This window comes from Eutrigla gurnardus (assembly GCF_963514095.1).
Source record: "Eutrigla gurnardus genome assembly, chromosome: 13".
Classification (NCBI taxonomy): Eukaryota; Metazoa; Chordata; class Actinopteri; order Perciformes; family Triglidae; genus Eutrigla; species Eutrigla gurnardus.
The window spans coordinates 28261359-28289150 of record NC_139936.1 but is presented as its reverse complement, the minus strand read 5'-3'; the positions used below and the strand labels follow the sequence as shown (position 1 = coordinate 28289150).

General features: G+C 41.6%; 1 protein-coding gene across 1 annotated transcript; it reads left to right on the top strand.

The window, feature by feature from the left end:
* Positions 1-1795: 1795 nt before the first annotated feature.
* arrdc1a (arrestin domain containing 1a) lies at positions 1796-26616 on the top strand. Its single transcript, XM_084024275.1, has 8 exons — positions 1796-1996; positions 9355-9465; positions 10241-10291; positions 16236-16390; positions 19583-19765; positions 20554-20730; positions 23826-24354; positions 25543-26616. The coding sequence occupies exons 1-8, from the start codon at positions 1879-1881 to the stop codon at positions 25578-25580; spliced, it is 1362 nt and encodes a 453-aa protein (XP_083880401.1). The 5' UTR covers positions 1796-1878; the 3' UTR covers positions 25581-26616.
* The last annotated feature ends 1176 nt before the right edge of the window (positions 26617-27792 follow it).

Here is a 27792-nt window from a genome sequence, read left to right as displayed (position 1 = left end):
TATATACATATATTACATAAACCCCCAGTTATGTAGTATACATATATTATATGTATATGTATATATGTATATTATATGTATATACATATATTACATAAACCCCCAGTTATGTAGTTGTGGGTTTATGTAACATTTCAAAATAAAAGTAGGGGTGACACTGGGATGACACCCGAGCTGCGTTTCAATAACGGTTTGAGTCGCCCTCGCTCACTTGCCCTAAGCACTTGCCCTCGGGGGAATCCCCGCCGCCATCTTAAGGGCTGTTCCAATTCCCTGAACAGCTGAAGTGAACTGTGTGAGATCGACCCTTGAGGGCTGAGTTATCGAGTGAACAACGATAGTCACTTCAGAGCTGTATATCACCCACAATGCATTGCAGTGGTGCACGAAAAATATGTCCATGCGGTGGCGATAATGAACCTCAAACACCATTATCTGCTGTCTATTCACCACCAAGGAAGAAGAAGAAAGAAGAAAGTAGAAAATGAATTAAATTTAATTCATTTCCTTAAATTATGCAATTAGACTGTCTGTTGCAGAGTTATGGCAGAGCCCCATGTTTACAAGTGTAAGTAGCCTATATAAGCCGCCATATTGCCATCAAGCGCAGAATACGTCTTCGTCTCAATGAAATGAGTCTCCACATATTTTGTGTAATTTGGAATAGGCAGTATAGCGCTACTCCAACAACGTGTGGTTGATCCATGATTGTCTGGGCTGTTAGTGAACGAGGGCAGGTGTGTTCCATTTACCCCTTTCACTCTCCCTCCGCCCTCTTTCCCTCCGCCCTCCAAGGGGCCTCCGTGTGACGTCATAGCAAGGGCTGAGGGCGAGTGAGCGAGGGCGACTCAAACCGTTATTGAAACGCAGCTCTGCTCTGCGTCGGGGAAGCCCCCGCAGACCCCGCGGTGCGGGGGGCCCCCAGTGGTAGGAGCCCCACACTGCGCCCAGTGCCCATTTGCCGTTTTATTTATTTACGGAAAATGTACATATATATGTAATATAAAATATAAGTAGAAAATAAAAAATCTAAGTCAAAATAAAAGTAGGGATGACACTGGTAAAAAATTTAAAAGATAAATATTTCGATTTTTTCTCTTCGACCATTTGTGGCGCGCCCCAAAGGATGACGACACGCCTAGCATTTGCCTGTACACATATGCCAAGGGCCGGGTGTTGTGCCAGTGTAGGTATCCCCGACAGAAATTGTTTCCCCTGGCGGAGGCGGAGCAACAGCGTTATGATTTTATTCTTTTGTATGTCGTAACGTCGTAGGCCTACTAGTAGCCTACTGAACGGCAAAACGAAGGTAATCATTTCCTCATGTGATTTGACATATAACACGCTGTAATTCAAGTCCTGGTATGGAATTTGTCGAACTAAATATACGTCAATATCCAAAATCAAGACCACTGTGATTGTTTTCTGGCTTCAATTACGTCTATTTAAGCTACTTCACTCGAAATGTACTATAGTAGACAGATGAAGTCTGAGCATCAAATTATTTATTTTGTGTGTTCTTTAGATACTACTCTATAACCTCTGTGATTATGAGCAAGTTTCTTCTCTTATACACAAAGTTATGGGGGGAAACAGACTATTTCAGACGTTTACCTGTCTGCCAGAATTTGTATCCCCCCCTCAAAATAGACAGAGGAAGTAGCTCCCGCAGCCAGGGGAAACAATTTCTGTCGGGGATACCTACACTGGCACAACAACTGTTGTGCACAACACCGGCGCTGCCCGGTGAACGGTGATCTTTTTTCCTCTTGGGGAGGTTAGTGGCGTCATGTGAAGGGGCGGAAGAGAGTCGTAAATGCGCAGGTCGTGTGTGCGCACAGGTGATCTTTCCTCACTTTTGCTGTGATCGGGGAAAACATGGGGAAACTTCAGGAGTTTGAGATCAAGTTTGACAAAAACAAAGTAGTGTACAGCCCGGGAGAGTCCATCTCTGGAACCGTGACGTTCAAACTCTGCCAGCCGCTGCAGTGTAAAGGTGAGTCTGACAACGTTTACATGGTGGAGAAACGTCGCTGTCGCTAAACAAGGAAGTAATGCTTTTAACCAAGCTTACATGGACTGTGAATTAGGCAAGCTCCCACACTGATTTCACTGTTGAAATCGTGATCTATGTGAAAATCTCTTTTATTTTCATATGATTGTTAATGGTGCTCCGTGTCTGCGGTAGACAGACAGAGCAGGCACATGTTTTAATACGGAGTTTTCATGGCATTGTAAGTGATTTCTTGCAGCACTACTTCACAATAATGTTCCTGGAATATTGATTAATTCTGGGTTGCAGAGATATATAAATGGGACCTAATGATGTTATTCTACATTTTGTTAACATTTTGCTACATTTTGTTAAACAAAACATTGTTTTGCATCTTTTTTTGGTACGAAAACATTTTATATATATATATATATATATATCACTGTCTCCCCTCGCACCGTAAGACAGTGGTCCTGTCACTGTCTTCCCTCGTACCGTAAGACACCGGTCCTGTCTCACTGTCTCCCCTGCACCGTAACACGCGTCTCTGTCTGAGCCGGTGTCGACGCATATTTTAAATGTATTTTTAAACAATTTAGGTTATTTTGATTTCTTGTTTGTGTTGAGAATTAAATTTAGCTTTTCTCCTTTCTTTTTGTTCTATATACAATGTTAATTTTTATCTGATTACTCAATCGATGGAATAATCTGTAGATTACAAGATTACAAAAAAGATTTGATAGCTGTGTGTGTGTGTGTGTGTGTGTGTGTGTGTGTGTGTGTGTGTGTGTGTGTGTGTGTGTGTGTGTGTGTAACGATGTGTCAGCCACTTTGAGCCAGCTGGGTCAGGTGTCGTCATTTGCCTTCACATAGTTGCATGGATCGTGTCTCACCCCTTAAGATGCTTTCACAAATCTATTGCACACCACACATGGTCCAGCCATATACTCGGTTTCGAACTAGTCTTGTTTAATATATTGATATGCTGGAGCCCATTTCTCTTCGACTGTAGATGCATTTTATTCCAAATTTTGCCCTAATTATTAAGTGATACTTTCTCATTGAGATTATTCTCAGGTGTTCTCCCTCTGTCTTTCTATCTTTGTTATGTGTTGACTTGCTGAGAGCTGATTTTATGTGTTTGGGAGTTTCTGTTTGAATGCCTGCGGGGCCTCAAGTCTGTTTACATTCCTCTTCACGTAGAACTGGTCTGACCAACAGACTCTCCCCATGCTACAGTTTGAGTCATTGATGGATTATGAAGTGGGTTGGGCCCTGAGACATTACTGAGCAAATATTGACATTTAATTCAACTTAAAATATGTTTCAATCATTGCGGTTCACCTTGTATACATCGTACACAGATATATATTTTATTAAATGTGTGTGTGTGTGTGTGTGGGGGGGGGGGGGGGGGGGGGGGGACATATCAGTTGTTGGGAATTTTTCTTGCTTTGTCTCCAATGAAGAACGCGAGGGATCACAACCATGGCCCACAAACCAATGGGTCCGCGTCATATATACAGTGCATGTTTATGTCTGATATGGAAGAACTTGACTATCCTGCGTGGAGGCCATACCTCTACCCCATCCAACATCTGTGTTGGACCTCACTAATTGTGTGTTTGTGTTTGAAGTCCTGCATACAGGTTCCAGAATTATGAAATAACTAATTTTTTAATCTTCTTGTATGGAAACGACATATTGAGTCAGAGTGTTTTTATGATCGTCACCTGTTGTGGCATACGTTTTAAGTATTTTATATTCTTCTATGTACATCACACAATATTGTCAATGAAAAACTCAATGATCTTTGAAGTCCAACTTTTACTAATCATCTTGCCTATATGGCCGAGATGACACTGTAGGTACTGTGGTGGACCAGCGCTCTTATTACACATTTTCAGGGGAAAAAGTAAAACAAACATAAAACATTAAAATGCATACTGTATGAAAGAAACTTTGAAATTCTGCACGCAATACTCTGCTGAGTCCTGATCACGTTCAGTATGTATGTGTGTGTATATATAAAAAAAGGTACTGAGACGGAAAGGGGTGACAGAATGTTACGCCACAGCAATGGAGGTTGTCATGGAGGGAGTCACGCAGGGAGTCACGGAGGTAGACACGGAGGTAGTCACGGAGGTAGACCCTGAGGTAGTCACGGAGGTAGTCACGGAGGTAGTCACGGAGGTAGTCACAGAGGAAGACCCGGAGGTAGACCCTGAAGTAGTTATGGAGGTAGACACGGAGGTAGTCACAGAGGTATTCACAGAGGTAGTCTCGGAGGTAGACCCTAAGGTAGTCACGGAGGTAGACCCGGAGGGAGTCACGGAGGGAGTCTTGAGGTAGACCCGGAGGTAGTCACTGAGGTAATCACAGAGGTAGACCCGGAGGTAGTCACGGAGGTAGTCATGGAGGTAGACCTGGAGGGAATCACGGAGGGAGTCACGGAGGTAGTCATGGAGGTAGTCACGGAGGTAGACACGGAGGTAGTCACAGAGGAAGACCCGGAGGTAGACCCTGAGGTAGTCAAGGAGGTAGACCCAGAGGTAGTCAGGGAGGTAGACCCAGAGGTAGTCACGGAGGTAGACCCTGAGGTAGTCACGGAGATAGACCCTGAGGTAGACCCGGAGGTAGTCCCTGAGGTAGTCACAGAGATAGACCCGGAGGTAGTCCCTGAGGTAGTCCCTGAGGTAGTCCCTGAGGTAGTCACGGAGGTAGACCCTGAGGTAGTCACAGAGGTAGTCATGGAGGTAGACCCAGAGCCGCAACAGACGGTGACGTTTTGAAGACGTGTTACGTGGGCGACGCTCCAGCTTAGAAGCTCAGAACGTTGATCCGAAGAAGATAGAATGCTGGTAGTTGCTCACACAAGGCCGCCATTGTATGCATCGTCATGTATATGATGCTCAGCAGTTTTGCTTGAGGTTAAGGAGTCATGTAAATATGATAGATGAAGTTCACCTTTCATTGTTTTAATATGCTCAAGCTAGGGATGCAAATTATCGAGTAATTCATTAATCGATAGTTGTTTCATCTTATCGATCATGATCGATTAATTCATAAGCAGCAATTCTTCTGAGAAGAAGAAGAAATTTCCCTCTGAATAGGTTCTATCTACTGTATACGTAACATAAAATGCTATCTTCCACACATTTTGAATAATTTCATTTTAATGCATCAATTTGGTCAGTAATTGATATGTCATATTTTGGTTCTCAAAATTCACCAATTTCTTACAAACTGCTGGTGCTGATACAGATGTTGACATGCTAAATGGGGTTGAGGAGTTTAAGCATTCAAGAAAAGATGAAAACAAAAATGACTAAAACACAGTGCTGAGCCTTTAAACTATTAGTTTATTATAATAATAATAATAATTATTTTATTATTATTACATTATATTATTATTATGTATTATTATTATTAATATTATTATTAATAATAATAATAATAATAATAATATAAGTGGGTGAATATTCCTCAGCCTTCCTTGGTGTTTTGGTTTTGACTAAAGCCCCGTTCACATACGTCGCAACTCGCCCACCTCTCAGCAATGACGGCGCGGGGGGGCAAAGGCCCTGCTGTCAAAGGCTGCGCCCCCCCTTTTGCCCCCCCTCCCCTCGAAATATTTATGGATTAAAAATTATAACAAATATAGAAAAAATTAAGACACTGAGACATTAACAATCAATCATCTGAAGAAATATTGTTTATAACGTTCCTATGGTGATTGTTTTTTTTTTTCCTGTGTCGTGCGATTTGATTGGCTGGTTTGCACGCAGACGGCAGGCTGTATTTGACGCTCACGTTAGCAGTGGTTGATGCATAGCGGCTAGTTAGCGATTGTGTCAACAGAGCGAAATGGACCGATTTGTGATAGCCAAAAAGCGAATAAGAGTGGACGATGGTGGTGGTGATTTACGGACACAGGACAGAGTGATGACGGACTTGGAGGATGAGGATGAAAGCGAGGATGACGAAGGGGCAGTAGTAGGTGCAGCATTGGAGAGCGAGTAAAGCAGAGTTTAGAGGACAAGAAGGGAGGAAGAGGAGAGGAAGACGGGAGTGGGGAGTGAGTGAGGAGGAGTTTAGAGGAGAGGAAGACAGGAGTTGAGAGTGATGAGGAGGAGTTTAGAGCAGAGGAAGAGGAGGAAGACAGGAGTGGAGAGTGAGGAGGAGGAGTTTAGAGGAGAGGAAGACAGGAGTGGAGAGTGAGGAGGAGGAGTTCAGAGGAGAGGAAGACAGGAGTTGAGAGTGATGAGGAGGAGTTTAGAGCAGAGGAAGAGGAGGAAGACAGGAGTGGAGAGTGAGGAGGAGGAGTTTAGAGGAGAGGAAGACAGGAGTGGAGAGTGAGGAGGAGGAGTTCAGAGGAGAGGAAGAGGAGGAAGACAGGAGTGGAGAGTGAAGGAGAGGAGAACAGAAGGAGAGAGAAAACATATTTAGTGAGTTAAGAGACAGTTGTAAGAGTATACTGTATACAACTAGGCTGGGTGAACCCTGCCTGAACTTCCGGGAAATTTGGATTTCGCTCGGCAGTTTAGGCTGGACACCCTCAGGCTTACTTTCGCTGTTACATTGCCAGAATCTTTGGCTCCAATCAGAAACGGCCATTCTCTCCTGGCACGCTATTGGCCGGTGACGTGACGATGACGAAACATAAGCGACACGAAGCAGCAGTTGTGTAAACACTCAACATGGCAGCCACCGAGGAGAAGCAAGCTATCGATGCCGCTGTCGCGTCTGTACACCGATTACACACGTTATCGGATTTACCCGTCTCTCGCACGACCGTCACTCCAATTGCGTTTAACCTCTCGGCGATGCTCAATGGCTTCTTTCGTTTATCAAACAAATCGATCGCGTGTTTGATACTTCCACCCACTTTCATGCTACTTTTGCACAACCTGCAAAATTTGCTTGATGCCATTCCGCTTCTGCACAGCCATAGAAAATAAAAGTGCAAACCGAAGCAGCAATGATGCACGGGTTTCCTGGTTTCCTGTTTTCCTGTCTAGAGATTTTGCGTCGCTCTGCAAAGTACGTCACCCGGAAAGTTGCTCTGATTGGTTGTAGGACTATCCAATTGCGTACGGAGTCATTTGAACGATGCCCATTGATCCCGCCTCTTGAGCAGTAGAAACAAAGCGCAGCTTCCCCAGACTAATGTTCAATCTTAAAAGATTGACCTTAGTATGGTGAAAACCAGACTAGTATACAACTATACACTGTGCTACAATTCTCAGTTACACTCTTGTAAATCCACAGATGTTCTCTGTGGTGGATTTGTATTGTTTTTTGTGCTTGTTGTTTGGCACTTAATTTCATTAAAAGTAGTTAAATATGCTTGTGTTTGTTTTATGATAAACGTTTAGTAACATGCATTCGACAATATGTAGTGTATCACGGCCACGGGAACAGTACATCTATTATATTATTTGTTGGTGTCAGAATTCACTAGCACCTCCTATAAACAATCAGACCCCCTCATTGCCCCCCCAATAATAATTTTCTGGTGCCGCCGCTGTCTCTGAGCAACAACTGTCAATGGAATGTGAATGTGTTCTACCGGAATGTGGCCAGGACAGGCAATGCGATGTGGGCAGGTACGGAGAGAAAATTTGTTTAACTTTCTGTGATGCGAGTAAAGCAAGTACCAATCGGAATGTAGAATAGAGATGATTGACAGTTGACGTCAACAGAGAGTTCCACAAAGAGTTGCCGCTTGAACTCGCCGCCGGTGGCAGTGATTTTTTTTTTGCCAGAGAGTAGAATTCAGCGAGAAAGCAAGGGCCGTAGCGACGTATGTGAACGGGGCTATACGCGCACGCACTGTCGAACTTGCGCATGTGAGGGGGGGTAGGCGCGGGGGAAGCCCTGCCATGGCGACGGGGGAAAACAGAAAGTTGATGAGCCAAACCAGCTGCGAGGATTTCCCATTATAGTAAGCGCTGCTGCCCTCCTGTTTAGGCCTATCATTAGTGCCACTAGTTAAGTCCATTTGCCTTGATAAAATAATTGTATTTAACGAGACTATGGCGGCCGAAATTAGACTATGGCGGTGCGCCATATATATATATATATATATATATATATATATATAACATACATATATATCTCTTCGGTGTGATAGGTCAAGTCAAGTCCTGCCAAGACCATCCTGACCAAGCCTAGTGTCCCGCTTCTCGTTTGTCTTGTTGTTGTCGTCAGAGCCCTGCTTTGCTGTGTTCCCGCATGTGCGTCAAGTACGTCTGGCGTTAAGTGCGCCCTCACGTGGACTGGCGGGGAATTATGGGTTCAAAACGCAATTAATTGCAATTAAATTATTTTAATCAAGTCATTTCTTATCGACAATTAATCGATAATCGATTAATTGTTTGCATCCCTAGCTCAAGCTAATCTGATTTCTGACACTCAATGCCAGCATGCTTTGTAAAAGGAGACACAGTTGTGGCGTTGCAATGCAAAGCAAAGTTCTTCATAAACAGTGAGATTGCAGCATATTTTTGATTCTCCGTGATTATGGCGCATTCTTCTGTGTAAAAACGCCTACTTTATCTAGCAAGACACATGTTTGAAGTTCATTACAGCAGTATCAACCTGCAGCAGCTGTGATTTATAAAGAGTTAAAAAATAGGAATGCACCGAATATTTGGCGGTTTCGGTTTTCGGCCTTGGTTTCCTCATTTTCGGTTTTCGGTTTTGGACAAGAATTTTCATTTCGGTGCATCCCTAGTTAAAAAGGATGCCAAAATACCTACATAATGTTGGTGATATTGTAAAAAGTCTGAAGTCATGCTTTGTTAGGTCTGTATGCAAGACGACAAGCAAACAACTTTCACAATGGTTGTTTTTGTGAATGGAGTTTGGATTGATGGGAGCTAGGCTATGCTAACATTGTAGCTGCTCTACTCAAAATAACATCATCAAGACATAAATACGGCAACGACATTGTTGCTTGTATCGTAGACAGTCATGTTCATAAACATACATTTATACACAGTTTGGTCTGGTCTCGCAAATACGAGGTATTACTGTAGAGTTATGGGTCACAACAGATGGATATAATATTCAAAGTCTTTGCGTTCGAACCAGAGATGTTTGGGCCTTTGTCCCATGTAAGCTGGGATGGGCTCCAGCTCCCCTGTGTAATACGTGGTTACAGATAATGAATAAATGGAAGAGTGCTAAATTTCATTCATACTAGTGGGCATCTCAATTGTGTGCTTTTTTTGTGTCTTACCACTAGGGAGATGACTGTCTAATGACATTATTTGCCATTATTTGACAGTACTGTGTCATGCTGCTTCTTAGAAATGGCTCTGTGGCTAAAACCTAGTCTGTATTCTTCTTCACAGCCGTCAAAGTGAACTGCAATGGTTTCTGTGGCATCACCAGTAAGGTAAATGACACGGCATGGACTGTGGAGGAGCAGTACTTCAACAGTACTGTCTCTGTTGCAGACAAAGGTATGCTGACACTAACTACAAAACTGACCAAAGAGTTTGATCTATCCTCCCATTAGTATTAGTACTAGTAATAGTATTAGTAGTTTACCACATCAGAACATTTCAGTTCAATAACCCTTCACATATCCCCCACACAGAATATGAGCTCTTGCCCCTCTGGCAGATGGTACACACTCCCCACCGTAAACTGTTTTGAAAAATCAATTTGATTCAACCTCCTATTAAACATTTAAACAATGTTGCTTGAGGCTGTAGTCCCTCTCGTGTGGTCTCTCTCGTGTTTTATTATTATATTATCTTTTTTTCGTATTTATTGAAAACAATCAAATAATCTTAAATACAATTATCACAAATTATAAGGTCTCCCTCTATCAATAAAGGATTAATACATTTAAAAAATATATTTTTGTATCGCTTTTTTTTACGATTACGGAAATTCACTACGATCAATTTATTGAATTTATTGTGAGATATTTTTATATCACAATCTCAGATAAAATCCCATCCTTAGTTTTACGTTTACCTCAGGATATGCCACAATACACAGGGTGAAGAAAAACTATCCACACACTCAGAGATTTTAAACATATTTTGTATCAATGAAACAATAGTTTTCCACCATGTAAAGATAAAAAAATTGTCTAGTTAAAATAATTGAAGTGTATTGACTGTAGTCGTGAATCATGCAGCCCCGAGCCATAGCTGCCTGTTGGGAAACAACGGGGTTATTGTTAAAGTTGACAGATGTTATCTGTGCCCTCTGTGTCTCATACAGGAACCCTGAAACAGGGAGAACACACTTTTCCCTTCAAGTTCCTCATACCAGGTAGGGGCATGGAGGATTGGGATGAACTTTTGTTGCTGCACATTCTTTCCTGTGTTTGTGTGCGTTTTAACAGACATGTCGTTGCACGTTGATATTTACCCAACTTCCTTTGTGGTTCAGCAGCAGTGAGGATCAGAATCTTATCCCATCATTCACTGGGGCTAATAAGTGTTGTGTTAAACATTGCACGCATTTCCAGTAATCGTCTGAACCATCCCAACTTATTAAACAGTACTTCAAATTTTACAATTGTAGTTAAATATTCAAACACGTTAAATCTGATCTAATCAATATTCTCATAAACAATGGATCCAATCACAATGTGTAAAATCAAAAGTGTCACGTTCACTTTAAAGAACTGACAGACAATAATCACCTCTCAGCACTACTGTTTAGCCCCTTTTAGCTTATGGGGGCATCATTTTACTGTTCTATCTCACACAGGCCATCTATTGGACTCTGATAATACCTTCCACACGCCTCATGTGTTCACCCATAGAACTTTGCATAAACGTAGATTGCCACTCAGGAGGTTCTTACCCCAAACTGAGCAAACAGTATACAAGGCTGCGCTCTGGTTTCAAAACAAGAGCCCCAGTCGCAAGTTTGGTGGATTGGTGAAGGGCAGCACGCAGTTCTGGGGGCCTCTGTCTGCCGGTACAATAGAATTATCTTCTGTGATGGACAGGTTGAGGGGGGCTGGGTTGTCTGTGCAGGTCGTGCAGACCATTGAGTCGGTTCGAGCTGGGTCCACCAAAGCTTGCTACAAGGTAAAGTGGTTGGCTTTCCAGCACTGGTGGGGGACTTCTAGTAACAGTTATTGCCAGCGTGTCAAGCAGGGTTGGAATTTCGTCATTTTAGGGGCAAGGCCATTTGGCCTTCAATTTCCTTTTTTTTTTTTTTATGGGCACCAAGGCCACATGACAGGGCACAACGGCCATCGAGTAAAATTAGATGGTTTTACCTTTCAGATTAATACCATAACATCCTAATTAATAACAAAACATGAGTTATGTATTCAAATATTTCTAATACCAATATCAAGAAATGTTACATTGGATTTTTTTTAAATAACATCTTACAAAGGAATTACTACTTGAAAGCAATAAAACATTCTGCATGAAATCTTCATATATATACTTTAATCGATAGGCAGTCTCTCTCATTATCGCTGTGTTCAACCCCGCTATTGAGCCGTTTTATGACTGAAAATACTGTTGATGACTGTGTAGGACACAGCAGGATTCTGGGTCGGGCTTGGGCTTCAGACTCGTGGTGTGAGTGGGACCGGACTGGAGCGCAACCGGACCGGTACTTTTTTAATAAAAATGCCGCTCTCTGCAAAATCCGCACGTGGCCACTTGCTCGTTCAGCTCCGCTCGTGTTGACTAGAAATATGTGCATAATTTTATAATAAAAATGCCGCTGTGTGCTTTCACTGCCTGCTTGCACAGCTTCGCTCGGGTGGCTGTAATTAGCCCGCTACGCTGCACAGGCGCTTTTTACATGGAACTTGCGTGTGATGTTGATACTTCACCTGCGCGGCTCGCGAAGTTGCGCAGCAGAGCAATCGCTCTGATCCACACACATGGGACGAGCCTACTGTGCGCACGAGGGTGGCTGTAAGTCCATAAAAGCTCACCACGCATCACTAGCGCTGTTTACACTGGAACTTTGACAGGGGCACAAAGGCCACCTTTGCCATAAATTGAAAATTTTTTCACAGGGCATCAAGGCCAAAGTGCGGGGCCGTCATGGCGGTCATGAAATTCCCACCCTGGTTTCAAGTGTCTGCTGCTGTTACAGGAAGTGCTTGGAGACAGTTTTACAGACTGGATGTTTCAATTAAGAGACAGAATTCGGTAAATTATTGAAAAAGTTCTCAAATAGCATTTTAATAGTGAGGCCTGTCACCTATGCTACCATTTTTTCTCAGGATTTACATCTACCACCACAGCACTACCTATCACCTGATTTTTACAGAGTGATGTCAGCAGCTGTCACTTGTTCCACTAACTCATTACAGTGAAATATTTGCATTCACTCCCTGCTGACATCAACATTTGACTCTGAAACAACAAAGCACATTTTATTGTGGCGAAAAATTAGCATGTTATTCCAAGCTACCTACAATTCTAAAATGGCTAATAATTGGTTTAAGATAATGAGACTGTATGTGAGATCACAAGAAAACACATCTGTGTTTATGGTAATGAGATGTGGGACTTAGGATCCCAATTGCGGAAGGAAAGAAACTGTTCATGTGGTGGGAGGTTTTGGTCCTGATGGACCGCAGCCTCCTGCCAGAGGGGAGAGTGTAAAAAAAGTCTGTGACCGGGATGGAAGGGGTCGGCCACAATCCTACAAATCCTGAAGGGATGGAAGGCCAATCACTTTCTCAGCAGAGCATATGATGATGTCTAGATGATATGATGATAATGATATGGGGCCCTAGTTTTGTGGCGCAGCGCAGGGTGGCGGAGCCGGTGCAATGCAAGTTTCGACCAGCACAGCCTTGCGCACGGTCAGTTTGGCAGTTTGGTGGATCACCTGCGCCGAGATGGGTGTGGCGGCGCAGCAGGGGGAGGCGTCACAGATTCAGCTTGGCCCGCCAGCTCCAACCTGGTCTACTCTCGGCGCAAGGCGAATTACAGCTGGCGGAGTGGCAGTTTGGCTCACAGGCGCACACGTCACCAAGACCTCGCAGGCAGGTTTCCACAGTTCCAGGCATGTAAATGCAATAAATAATCACAACAAACACTATTTAATGCAACTAATTGAATCAACACGTGAATTTATATCTATATAGATTGTCCCGTCACATCTGACGTCAGATCAAAGGCGGATGGCATGCGTAACGGAAACTCAGCCTGACTGAATTAACACAGCTGAAACTTGGACCTCTCGGACCGAAACATCAGTTTCATCCTGGGAAAAGTTTGGCCGTAAAATGCGTCTATGCCTGAAAAAATCGTTAAAAAGTTTGTGTTCTGCAGCTCGTTCCTGGTCTCGCGCCTCAGCAGCCTGATGTCCGTGTCTGTGGAGAAACGCACAACTTTGCCGCGAGCTGGAACCAGAGTTAGGGCTGCAGCTGGTCTGAGCGGCGCGCGAGGTCCCGGTGTCCTGCCGTTCTGGTGTTGGACGGGGAATCCGGTGCAGCTGTGGTGCGCAGATGATGAAGACGGTGATGATGATGATTATAACCTTTATTTAACCCGATAAAAAACCCATTGAGATCAAGACCTCTTTCACAAGGGTGACCTGGCCAAGAAAGGCAGCAGCACACGTCATGACAATCAGGACAGACAGACAACAACAAACAAGCAGCAAAAAACAAACATGAAAACATTAAAATATTAAGTACTAAAGTGCGAGTGAATAAGCAAATACTAAAGTGCAAGTCGATAGGCAAATAAAGTGCAGAAGATATAGATACAGTAACAAATAAGAACATAGGCACTGTTCAAAAGTTTTCCTTTGACGTTTTCTTAAAATAGAGCGGAATGCTTCCAATGAAACAAGTTCTGATAATCTCAGTTCAGATTGGAGAGCATTCCAAGCAGAAGGGGCAGCGAAACTGAATGCTTTTTTTCCCGATTCAGTCCGAGCTCGAGGAACAGTGAAGTGCAGAATGTCATTTGACCTTAAGGCATAGCGGCTTCCATTTCTCTGAAGGAACATGCATAAATATATCGGAGCCAGGCCAAGAAGTGCCTTAAAAACTACGGTCAGCCAATGTGTATGGCGTCTTACATTGAGGGAAGGCATGCCAGCATGATGAATGGCCCAGGCACCGGGTTCTCGCCACCATTATGTCTACTGCTGTGCGCCCTGACCCTGTTCTGTGATAGACATGCCTAAAATGTGCCTACAATTTCTATAGTGATATAATATCGGCATTATAATTATTATGACTGATGATTTTTCATAATATTTTTGGTGCCCCCTCTCGGCACTTGGTGCCCTACGCACAGCGCGTGATGCGCGTGGTGGGAGTGGCGGCGCTGCTTCTGTCATTGGGTTGTCAAGTGATGAAACTTGCACAGCACCTCGCCTTGGCGCATTAAAGGTGAGGAGAAGAGCTCATTTGATTTGTGAAGATCTAAATCGGCTGTGTTAATCCCACTCCTTCTCTCCTCCTCGTCTCCCACTCAGGCCTTCTCTCCTCCCTCTTTCCCACTTGCGGGGGTAGGAGTGACGGGAGGAGGTGCGCTGCGCCCCGACTGCGCCTGGTGTACGAAACTAGGGCCCATGATGTCTAGATAATGTCCTCAAAGACATCCGAACACCTGCCCACACTCATTTTTTATCAATTTCAGAATGTTTGACTGTTGTGAGGCATGTTTTGGTACTGTCATGATTTTTGGAGAACGGTGCACCTTGTCCTTCTTTTCCTGTCAACACATTGAGATTCCATCCTAATAAGCCATAGCACCAGTCATTGAAGAACACAGCCAGTCATTGTGTTCAGCCTTGTTAATGCCAATCATCTGCTGTAGTTAATGTTTCCAAGTTAAGCCTAGCCTGCAGTGTGACAAGAAACACCACAGAAACTGAAAAGCAATCTAACCGGTCTTTCTTCTGTTCTGAGTTTTTGAAACGTTTGTGTACTTTCACACACTTAGAGTCCCTGCAGCTGTATTGGGAGTGGACACTGTACACAATGTAGAGAAAATGCCTGGACATAGGAAGAGAGAGAGATGGGGGTTTGACATGCAACAAAGCTCCCAAGGTTGGAATTGAACCTGGAATGTGCGGCTATATGATTGCTGTATGCATTAACCACTTTGCTACCAAGGTGTTCTCAATCATTTTTTTCATGTTTTATTCTGAGTTTTTTTTATTGTTGTGCAAATAGGGGAATTGAAAAAAACTATTTGTTGTTTTTTTCCCTGTAGGGGAGGGCTATTCAGCTATATTTTTCAGGAGGCCACCAGATGCTTTTTAGGCATCATGAATTTTTGTCTTTCTGCTAATTTGTTTTTGTCATTTCTGACATACACTCAAAATAGTACACTTACTTTTCTTCAAGCATAGGATAATAAAGGTCTAGCTTCCTTACCCAGGGCACCTGGTTATGTTTCAACATGAGGGACCAAATATAAGGGATGTTTTGCGGCTAACTGGCTTCTTCCTTCCATCACAAGCAACGATACGGTGGCTAAGCACCGGGAGTTTAAACTGAATGATGCGCACCAAAGTAACTGTTTACAGACTTTTATTGTTTCAAATAATAATAACTTGTAAACAAAAACTAAACAAACTAAGGACAATTGCGTTCAACAGAAAGTTTCGCTCCCACATGCTCACCCAACCCCCATCAGGCCAGTCCCATTATTAATAACCACCGAGGCCACACACAAAGTGACACACAAAAACCTCAGTGCCAATGCGGTGTGCACAAACAAACCAAAGACATGAATATGCAGAAAACTCACAATTTGGCTCCTACAAGGGATACTGAAAAAATCACATTTCCGTCTACACCACCTAATCTTTTGCATTAAGTCCAGAAACGGCCACCTGCACTCGTCTTGATGAGTTAGATTAAGGGTGCTATGAAAGCCAAGTATGCTTCAAGAATAGTATATTGGCAGAAAGTTTCTGGGCACATAACCATAGTAACTCACTCTCACTCCTGCATGCGTGTGCATGGTTTAAGAAGAGAGGTAGAGACTCTGACTGCATTTACTCTGAATCAGTATGCATGGGAATTATTACACTATAATAGATTTGTAACTTTCACTCTGATGGTCTTCAACTGGCGGCCCCGTGTCATGTGCTCCAGCCTTGGGACTTTTGTTGCATGTCGTTGTGAATCACTGAGATGCTGATTATTGCAAATTACAAGTCCACAGGAAATACTCCTCCTGTACAAATAGGGCTTTAAATGGTATTCACTACATATGATAACACTAATACTTATTTGACTTTTTCCCCACAGATTCTGCTCCAACATCTTTTGAAGGCAACTTTGGTAGGATCGTTTACAGAGTGAGATCATTTATTGACACACCGCGATTTTCCAAGGACTACAACATAGAGAAAGCGTTCTACCTGCTGAGCCTTCTAAACCTGAATGAAGTGCCAGACATATGGGTGAGACATGATGTGTGTATATGGTCAATCCATGACTGGTTAGATCCATACACAAGACTTAAAAAACACCCCACCAACATTGTTTTTTTGTTCATTTATTTCCTACATCCAGAGAAATGTAAAACAACAGTCTGGGGTTTTAGGGGTAGTAATGTCATTGTTGGATGGATTTTAAATTTTCTGGTGGTCAGATCCCAGTGCGTCACTGGGATAGACACATTAACTGGCAACACAGTGACAATTTGTAAAACAACTGCACTTCCTCTGGACGCTCAACTGGTTTAGGGTGTGTAGTCAAGGCCATCATATTACCACAAATCATATTTGCCTCAAGGGGATTCATAGTGTAGTAAACTCATGATGGTCTTTTAATGCTCTATGGTAGAGTCTGTCAACACAATCTCCATTATTACTTGGTTTGGTTTCAACAGGTGGCGAGAACAGATTGTGACATATAGTTAAAGTGGTCAGTAAGATATAATATAATCATATAATTATACAGAATGCCGAAGATATTTTACAGTTAAAACTTGTACCCTTTGGGCCAAGATTAGACTACCAGAGGATAGGAATAATAATAAACAATTGAATCTCTTACACCACCTGTTAAATACTCCTGATGACTCAGCTGGTGATTTGTTTCCCATATAAATACTGGGACTGATTATGTTTTTGGCAATGACTCCAGGTTTCTTATTATCACTCGATGTGTTAATGTTTTATGTACCTTTTATTCTGTGTGCCTTAGTCGCTGAGTTCTACATTGTACCTGACTGCAAGACAAAATTCCTCTCTGGGACAGTATAGTTGAACTGGAAATGTTATTTTTGACGTCTTACGGACAGACTTAACAAACCATGACTTCTGACTTTTTACCAATCTTAGTCCTTAATCCTAGTCATTTTGTCGTTACCTCAGTTTCATTTTTATCCGTTTATTGCAATTACATCACAACAGAGTTGTTTGATTTTGGTATATGCCACTGTTGTACTCCAGGTGATATTTGGCTTGCTATTCACAGTGAATACAGCTTAATTTCATTCACCCAAGCACTTCTGGATGACGTTATAAACTCAGACAGGACACCTTTTGATTAACGGTGTATCTGGGACTTCCACAGGTATAAAGCAGTAATAGTGGTTATTGCAGCCATGTCTGATAAGACATTGTTGGCGTCTTAAGCCCCGCTCCACGCTGGAGCATCCAGCCCCGGCGACACGAATAAACACTAATGGCCGCGCCAATAACTACCACTGGTCCTGTGACCAAACCTGCGCAAATAACTAGTAGTGTTGGGTGTGAACGCCCAAGAATTCTGTTATTTGAACTGGTGAAAGATAAAAATAAGTCTGCATCACTGAATGTTTAAATTTTGTCAAACACCTTACTCCAGTGCTGCTTTACGATTGATTCATTCTATTGAATCCATTCAGAGTTGTGTTGCTGAAAAGCATTGTTTTAGACTTTAAAAAATCATAATTTTAAGTGTAGGTAATATGTCAGGCTAGTTGCTGCCTGGTTTTCATGCTAAGCTTTGCTAACCCCCTCTTGAATTTAGCTCTGTAGTGAACACCAGAGGTGGGAGTAAGTCATGGGCAAGTCTCAAGCAAGTCTCGAGTCATTTTTGTGAGAGTCAAGCAAGTCACAAGTCAAGTCATAGAATTATAATAAGCTGGAAAACAACTGTCTTGAAGTGCTGGACTTTTATTTGCAACAAATATTTCAATGTCGCAAAAAAACATTGCATCAAAAAATTAACAAGTATGACTTCTATGTCCATTACTCCTTCAGAGAGGCCTCACTCTTTTATGTGATAATGAACCTTTAATGTAACTTGGTGTTTGTGTCATGATTAAGCATGTTTGCATGTGAGAGCAAGACAGAGAATATGTGTACAGTGGATAACAATTAAGAGGCAGATTTTGTAAAATAAAGATTAGACCGATACAAACAACATAAACAACAACACTTTTTAAAAAGTTGTCTGTATGTGTGTGTGTGTGTTGTCTGTATGTATGTATGTCTGTAAGTATGTCTGTATGTATGTAGGTCTGCGTAGCATGACCCACTAACAACCCCCCCCCCCCCCCCCACACACACACACACACACAAACAAACAAAAAAAACAAACAAAACCAAAAAAAGCACTTCTATGTTCTTACCTATAGCACTTTTAATCGTAGCACTGTTCTTAACCCTCATGCCCTCCTCAAATTTACTACGCACTCGACACCCTCGTGGCAAAAAAAAGCCATGCACTTACAAACTGCTTTAAAATGATCATACATCAGTATTTTTTCTACTTTTTTTCATAAATCTCTTCAACAACTTTCACCTTGCTCCAAACTACCAAACATTCAATCAGTTTCAGAATGTTAACCCTTTAAATATCAGTTTAATTATTTTCATTTTTTCATTTTTTTAACGCAAAAAAAAACACTGAACAGCTACTACTTTACTACTTTACTCAGACGAGGACCTGTTTCTCAGACTTGTTTCTATTTTTTCACTCTTACTTTATCGGTAATGATATGTTGTTGTTTCTTTCTTTTGACAATGTACTTATTGGGGGGGGATTAGCTCAGGAGGTAGAGCGGGTTGGCTGGCAGCTGCAAGATTGCCGGTTCGATCCCCGGCTCCTCCTAGCTGAGTGCCTGGTGTCCCTGAGCAAGACACCTCACCCTAATTGCTCCTGACGAGTTGGCTGTCACCCTGCGTGGTTGGCTCCGCCGTCGGTGTGTGAATGTGTGCGTGAATGTCAGTCATTGCTCTATAACGCTATATATATATATATGTATACGTCATTACGTTACTGGTTTTTATAAGCTGCTAGCGTAATGATAACCTCACAGACTTAATTATTTTTTTTTTTATTATATTTTTATTAATTCACATTAACGAAGACAGCAATGACTTTTCAAGTCATTTCATGCAAGTCAAAGTCAAGTCAAGTCTTTTTATTGCTGTTAATGAAGCAAGTCACAAGTCCTCAATCTGGCGATTTAAGTCTGACTCGAGTCACCCATCTCTGCTGAACAAACAAGACTGATCTCTTTCTACTTTGTCATCTACCATCTTATATAACAGCAAAGAAAAGAGCTATGTATATGTGAATGTTCCTTAAGAAACAACTCTATCAATGTCTGTGTTAATATTTTTATAATATTTACTCCACTGCCCATATCCATGCAGGGAACCTGTACATCTGCAGTGAAGCAGCAGTTTACCTACATGCTGGTGAAAACGGGCAAAGTGGTACTGAAGGCCCAGTCTGATATGAAGGGTTACACACCAGGCCAGATCATCCAGGTGTTGGTCAACTTCCACAACCAGTCTGGGAAGACCACAGGCAATATGGCGGCCAGCCTAATGCAGGTAAACACTTTTGGTCTGACCTTTGGTCAGGGGCAGATTAGATTCAGGCTTACAGACCCAATACTGTATTCAAGAATTACTGTTGAATTTTCAAGAAATGTGAAATACTTTATAACAATTTTCCGAAACTCTTAATGCACCAACATACCTTCCACATACAATTGGCAAAACGGTTAATTTCATGCTCAAAATCATACATTGTAAACTACACTCCAATATTCATTTTCTAAATACAATAATTATTTATTGTATAATATATACACCAACACCAATGTTTCCCATACATAGACCAATGTGTGGCGCAGCGCCACAGAATCAACACCGAGTGCCACAAATTGATTCTGGGTTTGTTTTTTTATTTTCAACGCGATTTTGAAATATAAATATCGTTCCGTGACTACTTCCGTAACTGTATGCATTTTGGGTCAAAGCAACAAGAAACGCGTTAATTAGCTTACACAGACGGATGTTGCGCTTACTGTGTTAAGAGTTTAGAAAACTTGGGAAAAGTATTGAAAAAATTAAGAACCATTAAGAACTGTAAAGCTAGGCGGCAACCTCCGGTTAGCAACTGTTTGCCATATCGACTTGCATTAAATATACTAAAATTAAAAATTGAGTACAAATGTAGAAAGCCTTCAATAACTGAGGCTTTAGATAGCAGCTGGAGCAGCAGCTTTATTGGCTTATGGTGGTGTAAAAAACACTTGTGTTTTTTATATTAACTACCTTTGTATTTCCCAGTCACCTGTACTCCAGTTTCTGAAACTTCATTGCTGCATTTGCAGAGAGTGACCTATGAGACGAAGAAGCCAACCCATGATGTGAGGGCGATAGCAGAGGTGGAGGGTGGTGTGGTGAAGGCTGGCAAGGAGTTGGAGTGGAAGGAGCAGATCATCGTTCCTCCTCTTCCTCAGTCCTCCCTCGCTGGCTGTGATCTTATAAAGATTGAATATTACATCAAAGTAAGACACACTCACTGTTGAGTTTAAATGAAAGTGTTCAACCTGCAATTGTCTAGACTATCGTCCTCTTCATCTTTTTTTATTTTTTTATTCTGTGGATTGCCGAGATCTGGTACTTGATCTTTCTATTAACGTCAAGCACAGAATTAAATCTATAATATTCAACAATTTGTTTAAAACAATGTGATGACTGATAAAAAGATTAATCCCTCGAATTGTTAAAAATAAAAAACTGAAAATTGGCATGTGCATATATATTCACCCCCTTTGCTATGAAGCCCCCAAAAAGTTATGGTGCAACCAATTACCTTCAGAAGTCTGTGAAATTAGGTCCACCTGTGTGCAATCAAAAGCCTTTTAGACAGCCTTTTCATTTGCGGGAGTATTCCGCCGTTATTCTGCCCCGTTGTCGGTCTAAACGCTCACTGAGGCGGAAAGGCGTAACGGAATATTACGCCTCTGAGACGGTCATCACAGAGCCACATCAGAGGCGATACGTCGTTCTATCTAAACGCTCCGAGCACCCGAGATGGAAAAGACGTGACATAGTGAAGACGTGTTAAGGCAGGTTAACGGTGGATTTTACGAACTCAAAGCGTAGATCCGAAGAAGATAAAACACCGGTAGTTGCTCATACGAGGCCGCCGTTATACACATCGACATGTAAATGGCGTTACGCCGGAAAACAAAGTTCTATCTAAACGCAGCGGTTCACGGCATATTTTGACTCTCCTTTCCGCCATTGTGGCGGAATCATCTGTCTAAAAGGAGTCTAAGTGTCACATGATCTTTCAGTATAAACACACCTTTCAGAAAGACCCCAGAGGCTGTAACACCACTTAGCAAGAGGCATTACACCATGAAGACCAAGGAGCTCAGGGAGAAAGTTGTTGAGAAGTACAAGTCAGGGTTGGGTGATACAAAAATATCCAAATCTTTGATGATCCCCTAGAGCACCATCAAATCCGTCATCATCAAATGGAAAGAACATGGTACCACAACAAACCTGCCAAGAGAAGGCCACCCACCAAAACTCATGGACCGGGCAAGGAGGGCATTGATCAGAGGGGCAGCACAGAGACCAAAGGTAACCCTGAAAGAGCTGCAGAGTTCCACAGCAGACACTGGAGTATCTGTCCATAGGACCACAATAAGCCGTACACTCCATCGAGCTGGACTTTATGGAAGAGTGGCCAGAAAAAAAGCAATTATTTAGATAGGAAGGCACGTTTCGACTTTTTCAAAAGGCATGTGGGAGACTCTCCAAATGTATGATATGGATATTCTTGAGCAAAACCTGCTTCAGTCTGCCTGTGATTTGAGACTGGGACGGAGGTTCATCTTCCAGCAGGACAATGACCCTAAGCATACTGCTAAAGCAACACTCGAGTGGTTTAAGGGGAAACAATGTGTTGGAATGGCCTAGTCAAAGACCAGACCTCAATCCAATTGAGAATCTGTGATCAGACTTGAAGATCGCTGTTCACCAGCGGAAACCATTCAACTTGAAGGAGCTGGAGCAGTTTTGCCTTGAGGAATGGGCAAAAATGCCAGTGGCAAGATGTGGCAAGGTCATAGAGACTTATCCAAAGCAACGTGCACTCGTAACTGCTGAAAAGGTGGCTACGAAGTACTGACTTTAGGGGGGTGTATAGTTATGCACACTGAAGTTTTCTGTTATTTTGTCCTATTTGTTGTTTGCTTCACAATAAAATAAAAAGAATCACATTTTCAAACTTGTAGGCATGTTCTGTAAATGAAATGATGCAAGCCCTCAAAGAATCCATTTTAATTCCAGGTTGTGAGGCAACAAAACACCAAAAATACCAAGGGGGGTGAATACTTTTCCAAGGCACTGTACATCCACTTGCATTTTGTTGACTTAGTTCATTTTTCCCACATTTTTTCCAATGCCACAAATATTCCAGCTAACAAATTTGATTGATGAACAGGCTGCGGTTCTGAAAAGTAAAACCAAATCTGAAGTGCCTTTCAATTTGTATTCTCTCTGCTGGCCATCAGGTGGCAAGAAGATTACATGGAAGTCTATGAGAAAATGACCCTGCTTCTCACTTGATTTGTTATATCAGTAAACATTGTAAACATTGTACATTGTTTAGACTTATTTATTTACAAAATATATTACATGTTTTGTTTTAACAGACATAGTAAAGTACTAAAGAAAAACGGGATTTTATTTTGTGTCGTATTTAACAAAATAATCCTTGAGGTTGAGAATTTAGCTTATCTTCAATTAAGAACATTGACCATGCAAGGTCCAGTCATATACTAAGTTTCACCTAAAATTTGAGTATCCTTTTTTTATTTGTCCTAAAAATAAAGATGTTTTATATGTGATGTAGTAAAAATGTGTTTCTTGACTAAATGTGAGGTAAATATTTTGCTGCCATTTAAGAGTTTTACACATATTTTGATGATTATTATGATATTGATATATAATACCTTGAATTTAAATTATTCTGTCCTAGATAAACGTGAATTTAAATTTTCATATATTGCCATGCCTAGTTGTTTTTTAACGCTGGGAAGGTGAACCTGGTGGAATGAGATATGGTTCACTTTTCTGAAAGGTTCTTGCGTTGAGTGGACAAACGTCTGGAGGCTCTAGGATACAACAAATTAGGTTGTCTCTAATTAAAGCATGTTTGCCAATCTAGTACGGTTTATTTGATTTGTTAGTTATCTCTAGTAATGTCTGCTCGATGATGATGATGATGATGATGATGATGATGATGATGATGATGATGATGCTTGATTTTTTAAAATGTGTCTTCAGTTAAGGTGAGGATCTGATCGGGGCATAACTCCAGACTGTGTGACATCTGAAATTCTTCATGTAACAGTTAGTTCAGCACCAGTGTGGTGCCATGTTGACTAACCAGAATTTACAATATAATGCTCATGGTTATTTCTTATAGAAATTAGGTGAATGCTATCTAGATTATACATGTTTGTTATTTATGAGTGTTGGTTTCTGAAGAGTAAGAATGTTTCTATGGCGTAAGATTAAGTTGTGGGTATACATTCTGTTTTCCTCCAGGAAATGTAACATTCTTTTTCCTCTGTTAAATCAGGTCAGTCTAAAGTCGCCAGACACCATGTTGACATTACCCATCCACATCGGGAACGTCTCGCTAGATAAAAAACTGCAACCTTCCATAAAAGCAGCTCCTCCCTCCTCTGCTGCATCTGAAGATACACTTCCATCTGCCTCTACCCCGAACACCTCCACAGCCACCCCTACTCTGCCCCCTCGCACTGCACCAAAACCCGCTCCCCGTCCCACCCCTCGCTCCAGGATGTCCTCACATAATTCCCCCAGTGCTCCTCCAGCTGAGTACCACCGGGGAGCAGAGGGTGGGACTCCAATGAGCAATGGCTTCCCCAGCAAGCGCCAGTCTCAGCTGGTGTCACCCAATGCTTTCAGCTATGCTCCTGGCTTGTTTTTCTCTCAGAACCAGCAGCACAATGGCCCTGGCACTGTATCCAGTGAGCCTAGTCTTAGTGGGGCCACAGCACCTTACCCCCCTGAGAATGGAGCTACCTCAATGCCAACAACACTCATCCTGCCTCCAGACTACGGCACCTCAGTTTATCCACAAGGTCAGTTGGCACACTCTCTTTCTGAACCATCCAGGATCTGCTTCTGAATATAAACTGGATAAGGATGTATGTAGAGAAGAACAAGGCTGTAACGTAGGACTGATTTTAACACCTATTCATCACCTTTATGGCACACCGTGCTGCAGGGCTAACCTGCTTTGCTGCAACTTAATTTCAGCTCAGGCATCAACACCGGTCCTGAAGATCATTTTAGTTTATGGTCTCAATGACTAGTTTCAAGTCTTCTTCAATACAGCATGATGATGTTTTAGTAAGTTATGGTCCATATGTTTTCATTTTCCAGATCCCCCCCCCCCCACAAATTCTGTGTTTTCCGTTGACATTTTTCATAATTCTATGTTTTAGAATTAAAGAGATTTCCTAAATCATTTCCTAAATCTCCCGTTCGCAAAAAAGCTCTGCAAAGAATCTGGTCACAGATTACGTCCGCGATATCAAATGTTGAAAATGTCGGAGAACATTGTTTAGATATGTGATCGGTAGGAAAGTTAATCAAAATTCTCTCCCGACGTAAAGCTGCTAGAATCACTTTTATTTCTTATTCAATTTAGGTTATTGTTGATTTCTTGTTTGTGTTGAGATTTAAATAAAGAAAAAACATAAATCTTTAGCTTTTTTCCCTTTCTTTTTGTTCTATTATGTAAATTTTTATCTGATTACTCAATGATAGGGGCCCTGCCCTATTCGCCACGCCACCTCAAATTATGGATGCTTATATTGTTGGCAGCTTCACATCACTTCTGTTCACTGGTTGCGGAAAATCCAAGATGATGATGGTCAAAATGCCAAATACAAGGCTTCGAAACCCTAGTCCATTCACCAATGGGTGACGTCTCCATGACTACATCAAATTCTTATATACACTATGGTTTTACATTTTTCGTAAAAAAATATTTATACCACCAGTATTATGGAGAGCAAAGTAATCCTAATTTATTTGCAAGATTTTGCAATATTTTTTTTACTTCATGTTTCATTAATAGTTAGTCATGCAACTTACAGTTGTGTGTGCATGTGTGTATTTTCACAGAAATGTAAAAGTTGCCACTCATCAGCCTCACACAGCTCTGGTCGTCTTGTGTTCTTGCTGACGTGAAAAGTATGATATGTAATGGTGCGTTTGTGTTAGAAGAAGCTGGTCTGATGGTGACTGTCTGTCTGTTACAGATGCTCCTCCTTCTTATGATGAGAGCTGCAACACATGAAGTGGAGGAAGAACCAGTAATCTTCCACCAGGATGGCCATCAATTCACTCTGACGTCAAACAAATTGCTGTCCTGCCAAGTTAAAAAGATTATCTAACTTGAAAAATGATTTAAAGACACAGAGGAAAGCTAATGTCACCTGGTAGGTCTAGGTTTCCAAATCAGCATTTTGAAATGAAATGAAAATGTTTTGACCTGGAACTGCCCAAGTTCCTTCACTAATCAATCAGGATTATTCTTTCCTTCTAATCAGCTACAGCCAATTAACACTGTCTGCCAAAGTTTGGAATACTTTTAGCACTTTGAATTTAAAGGAAGGATGAAGGGAATATGCAGAATTTAATTGGCTGTTCTTTGTACAGTAAAAGGAGTCATGTTTTTCTTTATGGGTTATTTGGAAATATGATGGAATATGTGATGTCAAGTTTTTACTTATAATAACTCGGTCTATAACAAACCATCTTGTATTTAGTCTAATATCCATATCTTTACGGAAGCAAAATAAAACATTAACCTTTAGGCTTTATTTGTATTGGAAACAATTGACACCATCTTTATTCTTCTGACCTATTTATCATTTATTGAGTTTGAATATTTAGGAATGGATTAAATGGTTTGTTTTGGAAAGACGTTTTTTATTTGCCTTTGATAAAGAGTTTTCAATTTTATGATTATGATGAACAATCAGGATATTGCCATTATACGCTTTTTGTAAGGATATAATGTATGTTCCAGTTTTGCCTAGATGTCTGCCATGTTTTGTTGCTTTCACGTCCTTTAACTGTGTTATGATGACTGCTGATTTGTTAAGAGAATCATGTAGAGAGAATGACAGTTGTACAATAATGCAACATAACTCTGATTTGAGGGTTCTTTGGCCCCTCTTGATGTAGTTTGCATCATTTGGCTTGATCAGAGTTTTGTGAAAAAGTTTTAATATTTAAATATAAAGTAAAATCCATCAAACATGCAGAAAGACATTGTATTTATTGTTTTGAGTGTTTCCAAAATGCTGCTTGGATTTTAATAAATCTGATGTAACCACTTTTTGTCAAACAGCTTCAGATTTCTGTCTCATGTTCATAAACCGCCGATTCTGCTTTCTGATGTTGTTATACTGAGTTCACACCAAACGTGAAGCATCCCAGTATTGTTGCCACTGTTTGATTATTTCCCTCCACACCATGCTTTTCCCCTCCGATTTTACCAGTTTAATATTCATTTCTATTCCTTCCTGGTTGCCTCCTTTGCTAGCTTATCCACCTTTTTCAAGGTCCCAAGTGTAAGAACTCCTTTGTTCCTCATGCCATCATACTCTACAACTCCTCACTCGGGGGGAGGAGGAAATGGGGTATAGAGGACAGAAGGGAAGGAGGAGTGGTAGCCACTCACTGCACATTTAAACATTTTAAAATCAACATTTTATTTCTTTTTTATCTCTATTTATGTATATTTATCCTCTATACAACCACATGAACACCACCTCTTTCCCATGACTGGCAACCTTGAGTTAGTAACCAGTATTTCATAGATGATGTCTTGATGGTTTCTGGTTGATCCTGCTTTTATACTTGATAGTGCTGAGACTGAGTCACTACAGATGAGTATTTTATACATGACGTTTTCCCCGCGATGCTAAAAGGACTGCAACTAGCTCAACTGTATACACACTTAAACAGTTAAACTGTTGTACTTTTGCTAATTCCAGTCTGGTAACTGGGAATCACCACTGCTGCCCCCGTTGCCTCTGTTAGTGGATCCTTTGACCAGTCCGGAAAAAGCTGTACATAATCCGTGTAGTTCCTTTCCCTATGACAGTAAATACTCATGAGCTAGATCTGCTGTTTTATTTCTGCGCTTAATGCTGAGTAGCTCCAGATCCACACGAGCACTATGCAGCATCCAGTCTGTTCTCACAGGCCACAACACACTTGGACGAAATTCTACTTCATGAATATTCATTTGCTCTGATAGCTTCTTGCCTATCCATCCAAAACTTGTCTTTTGTGCTTCATCCCTCTCCCCACACATCTCCAGGACCTTCTTAGTAGGATGACATTGATCTTGGCCCCTGAGGTTTATCCAGTAGTTAGCCATCAGCTGTTTCCTACGGAGCCACAGTGGCATTTCTCCTGCCTCTACTTGGAGAGCACATACTGGTGCAGTTTTCATTGCCCCTAAACAAATCCTCAGAGCACGACATCAAGGTCTG

Coding starts and splice junctions, on each gene's coding strand:
- arrdc1a (XM_084024275.1), top strand. CDS start 1,879: ATGGGGAAACTTCAGGAGTTTGAGATCAAGTTTGACAAAAACAAAGTA. Junction 19,766..20,553: donor TGGCGGCCAGCCTAATGCAG/GTAAACACTTTT, acceptor CTGCATTTGCAG/AGAGTGACCTATGAGACGAA. Junction 24,355..25,542: donor CACCTCAGTTTATCCACAAG/GTCAGTTGGCAC, acceptor TGTCTGTTACAG/ATGCTCCTCCTTCTTATGAT.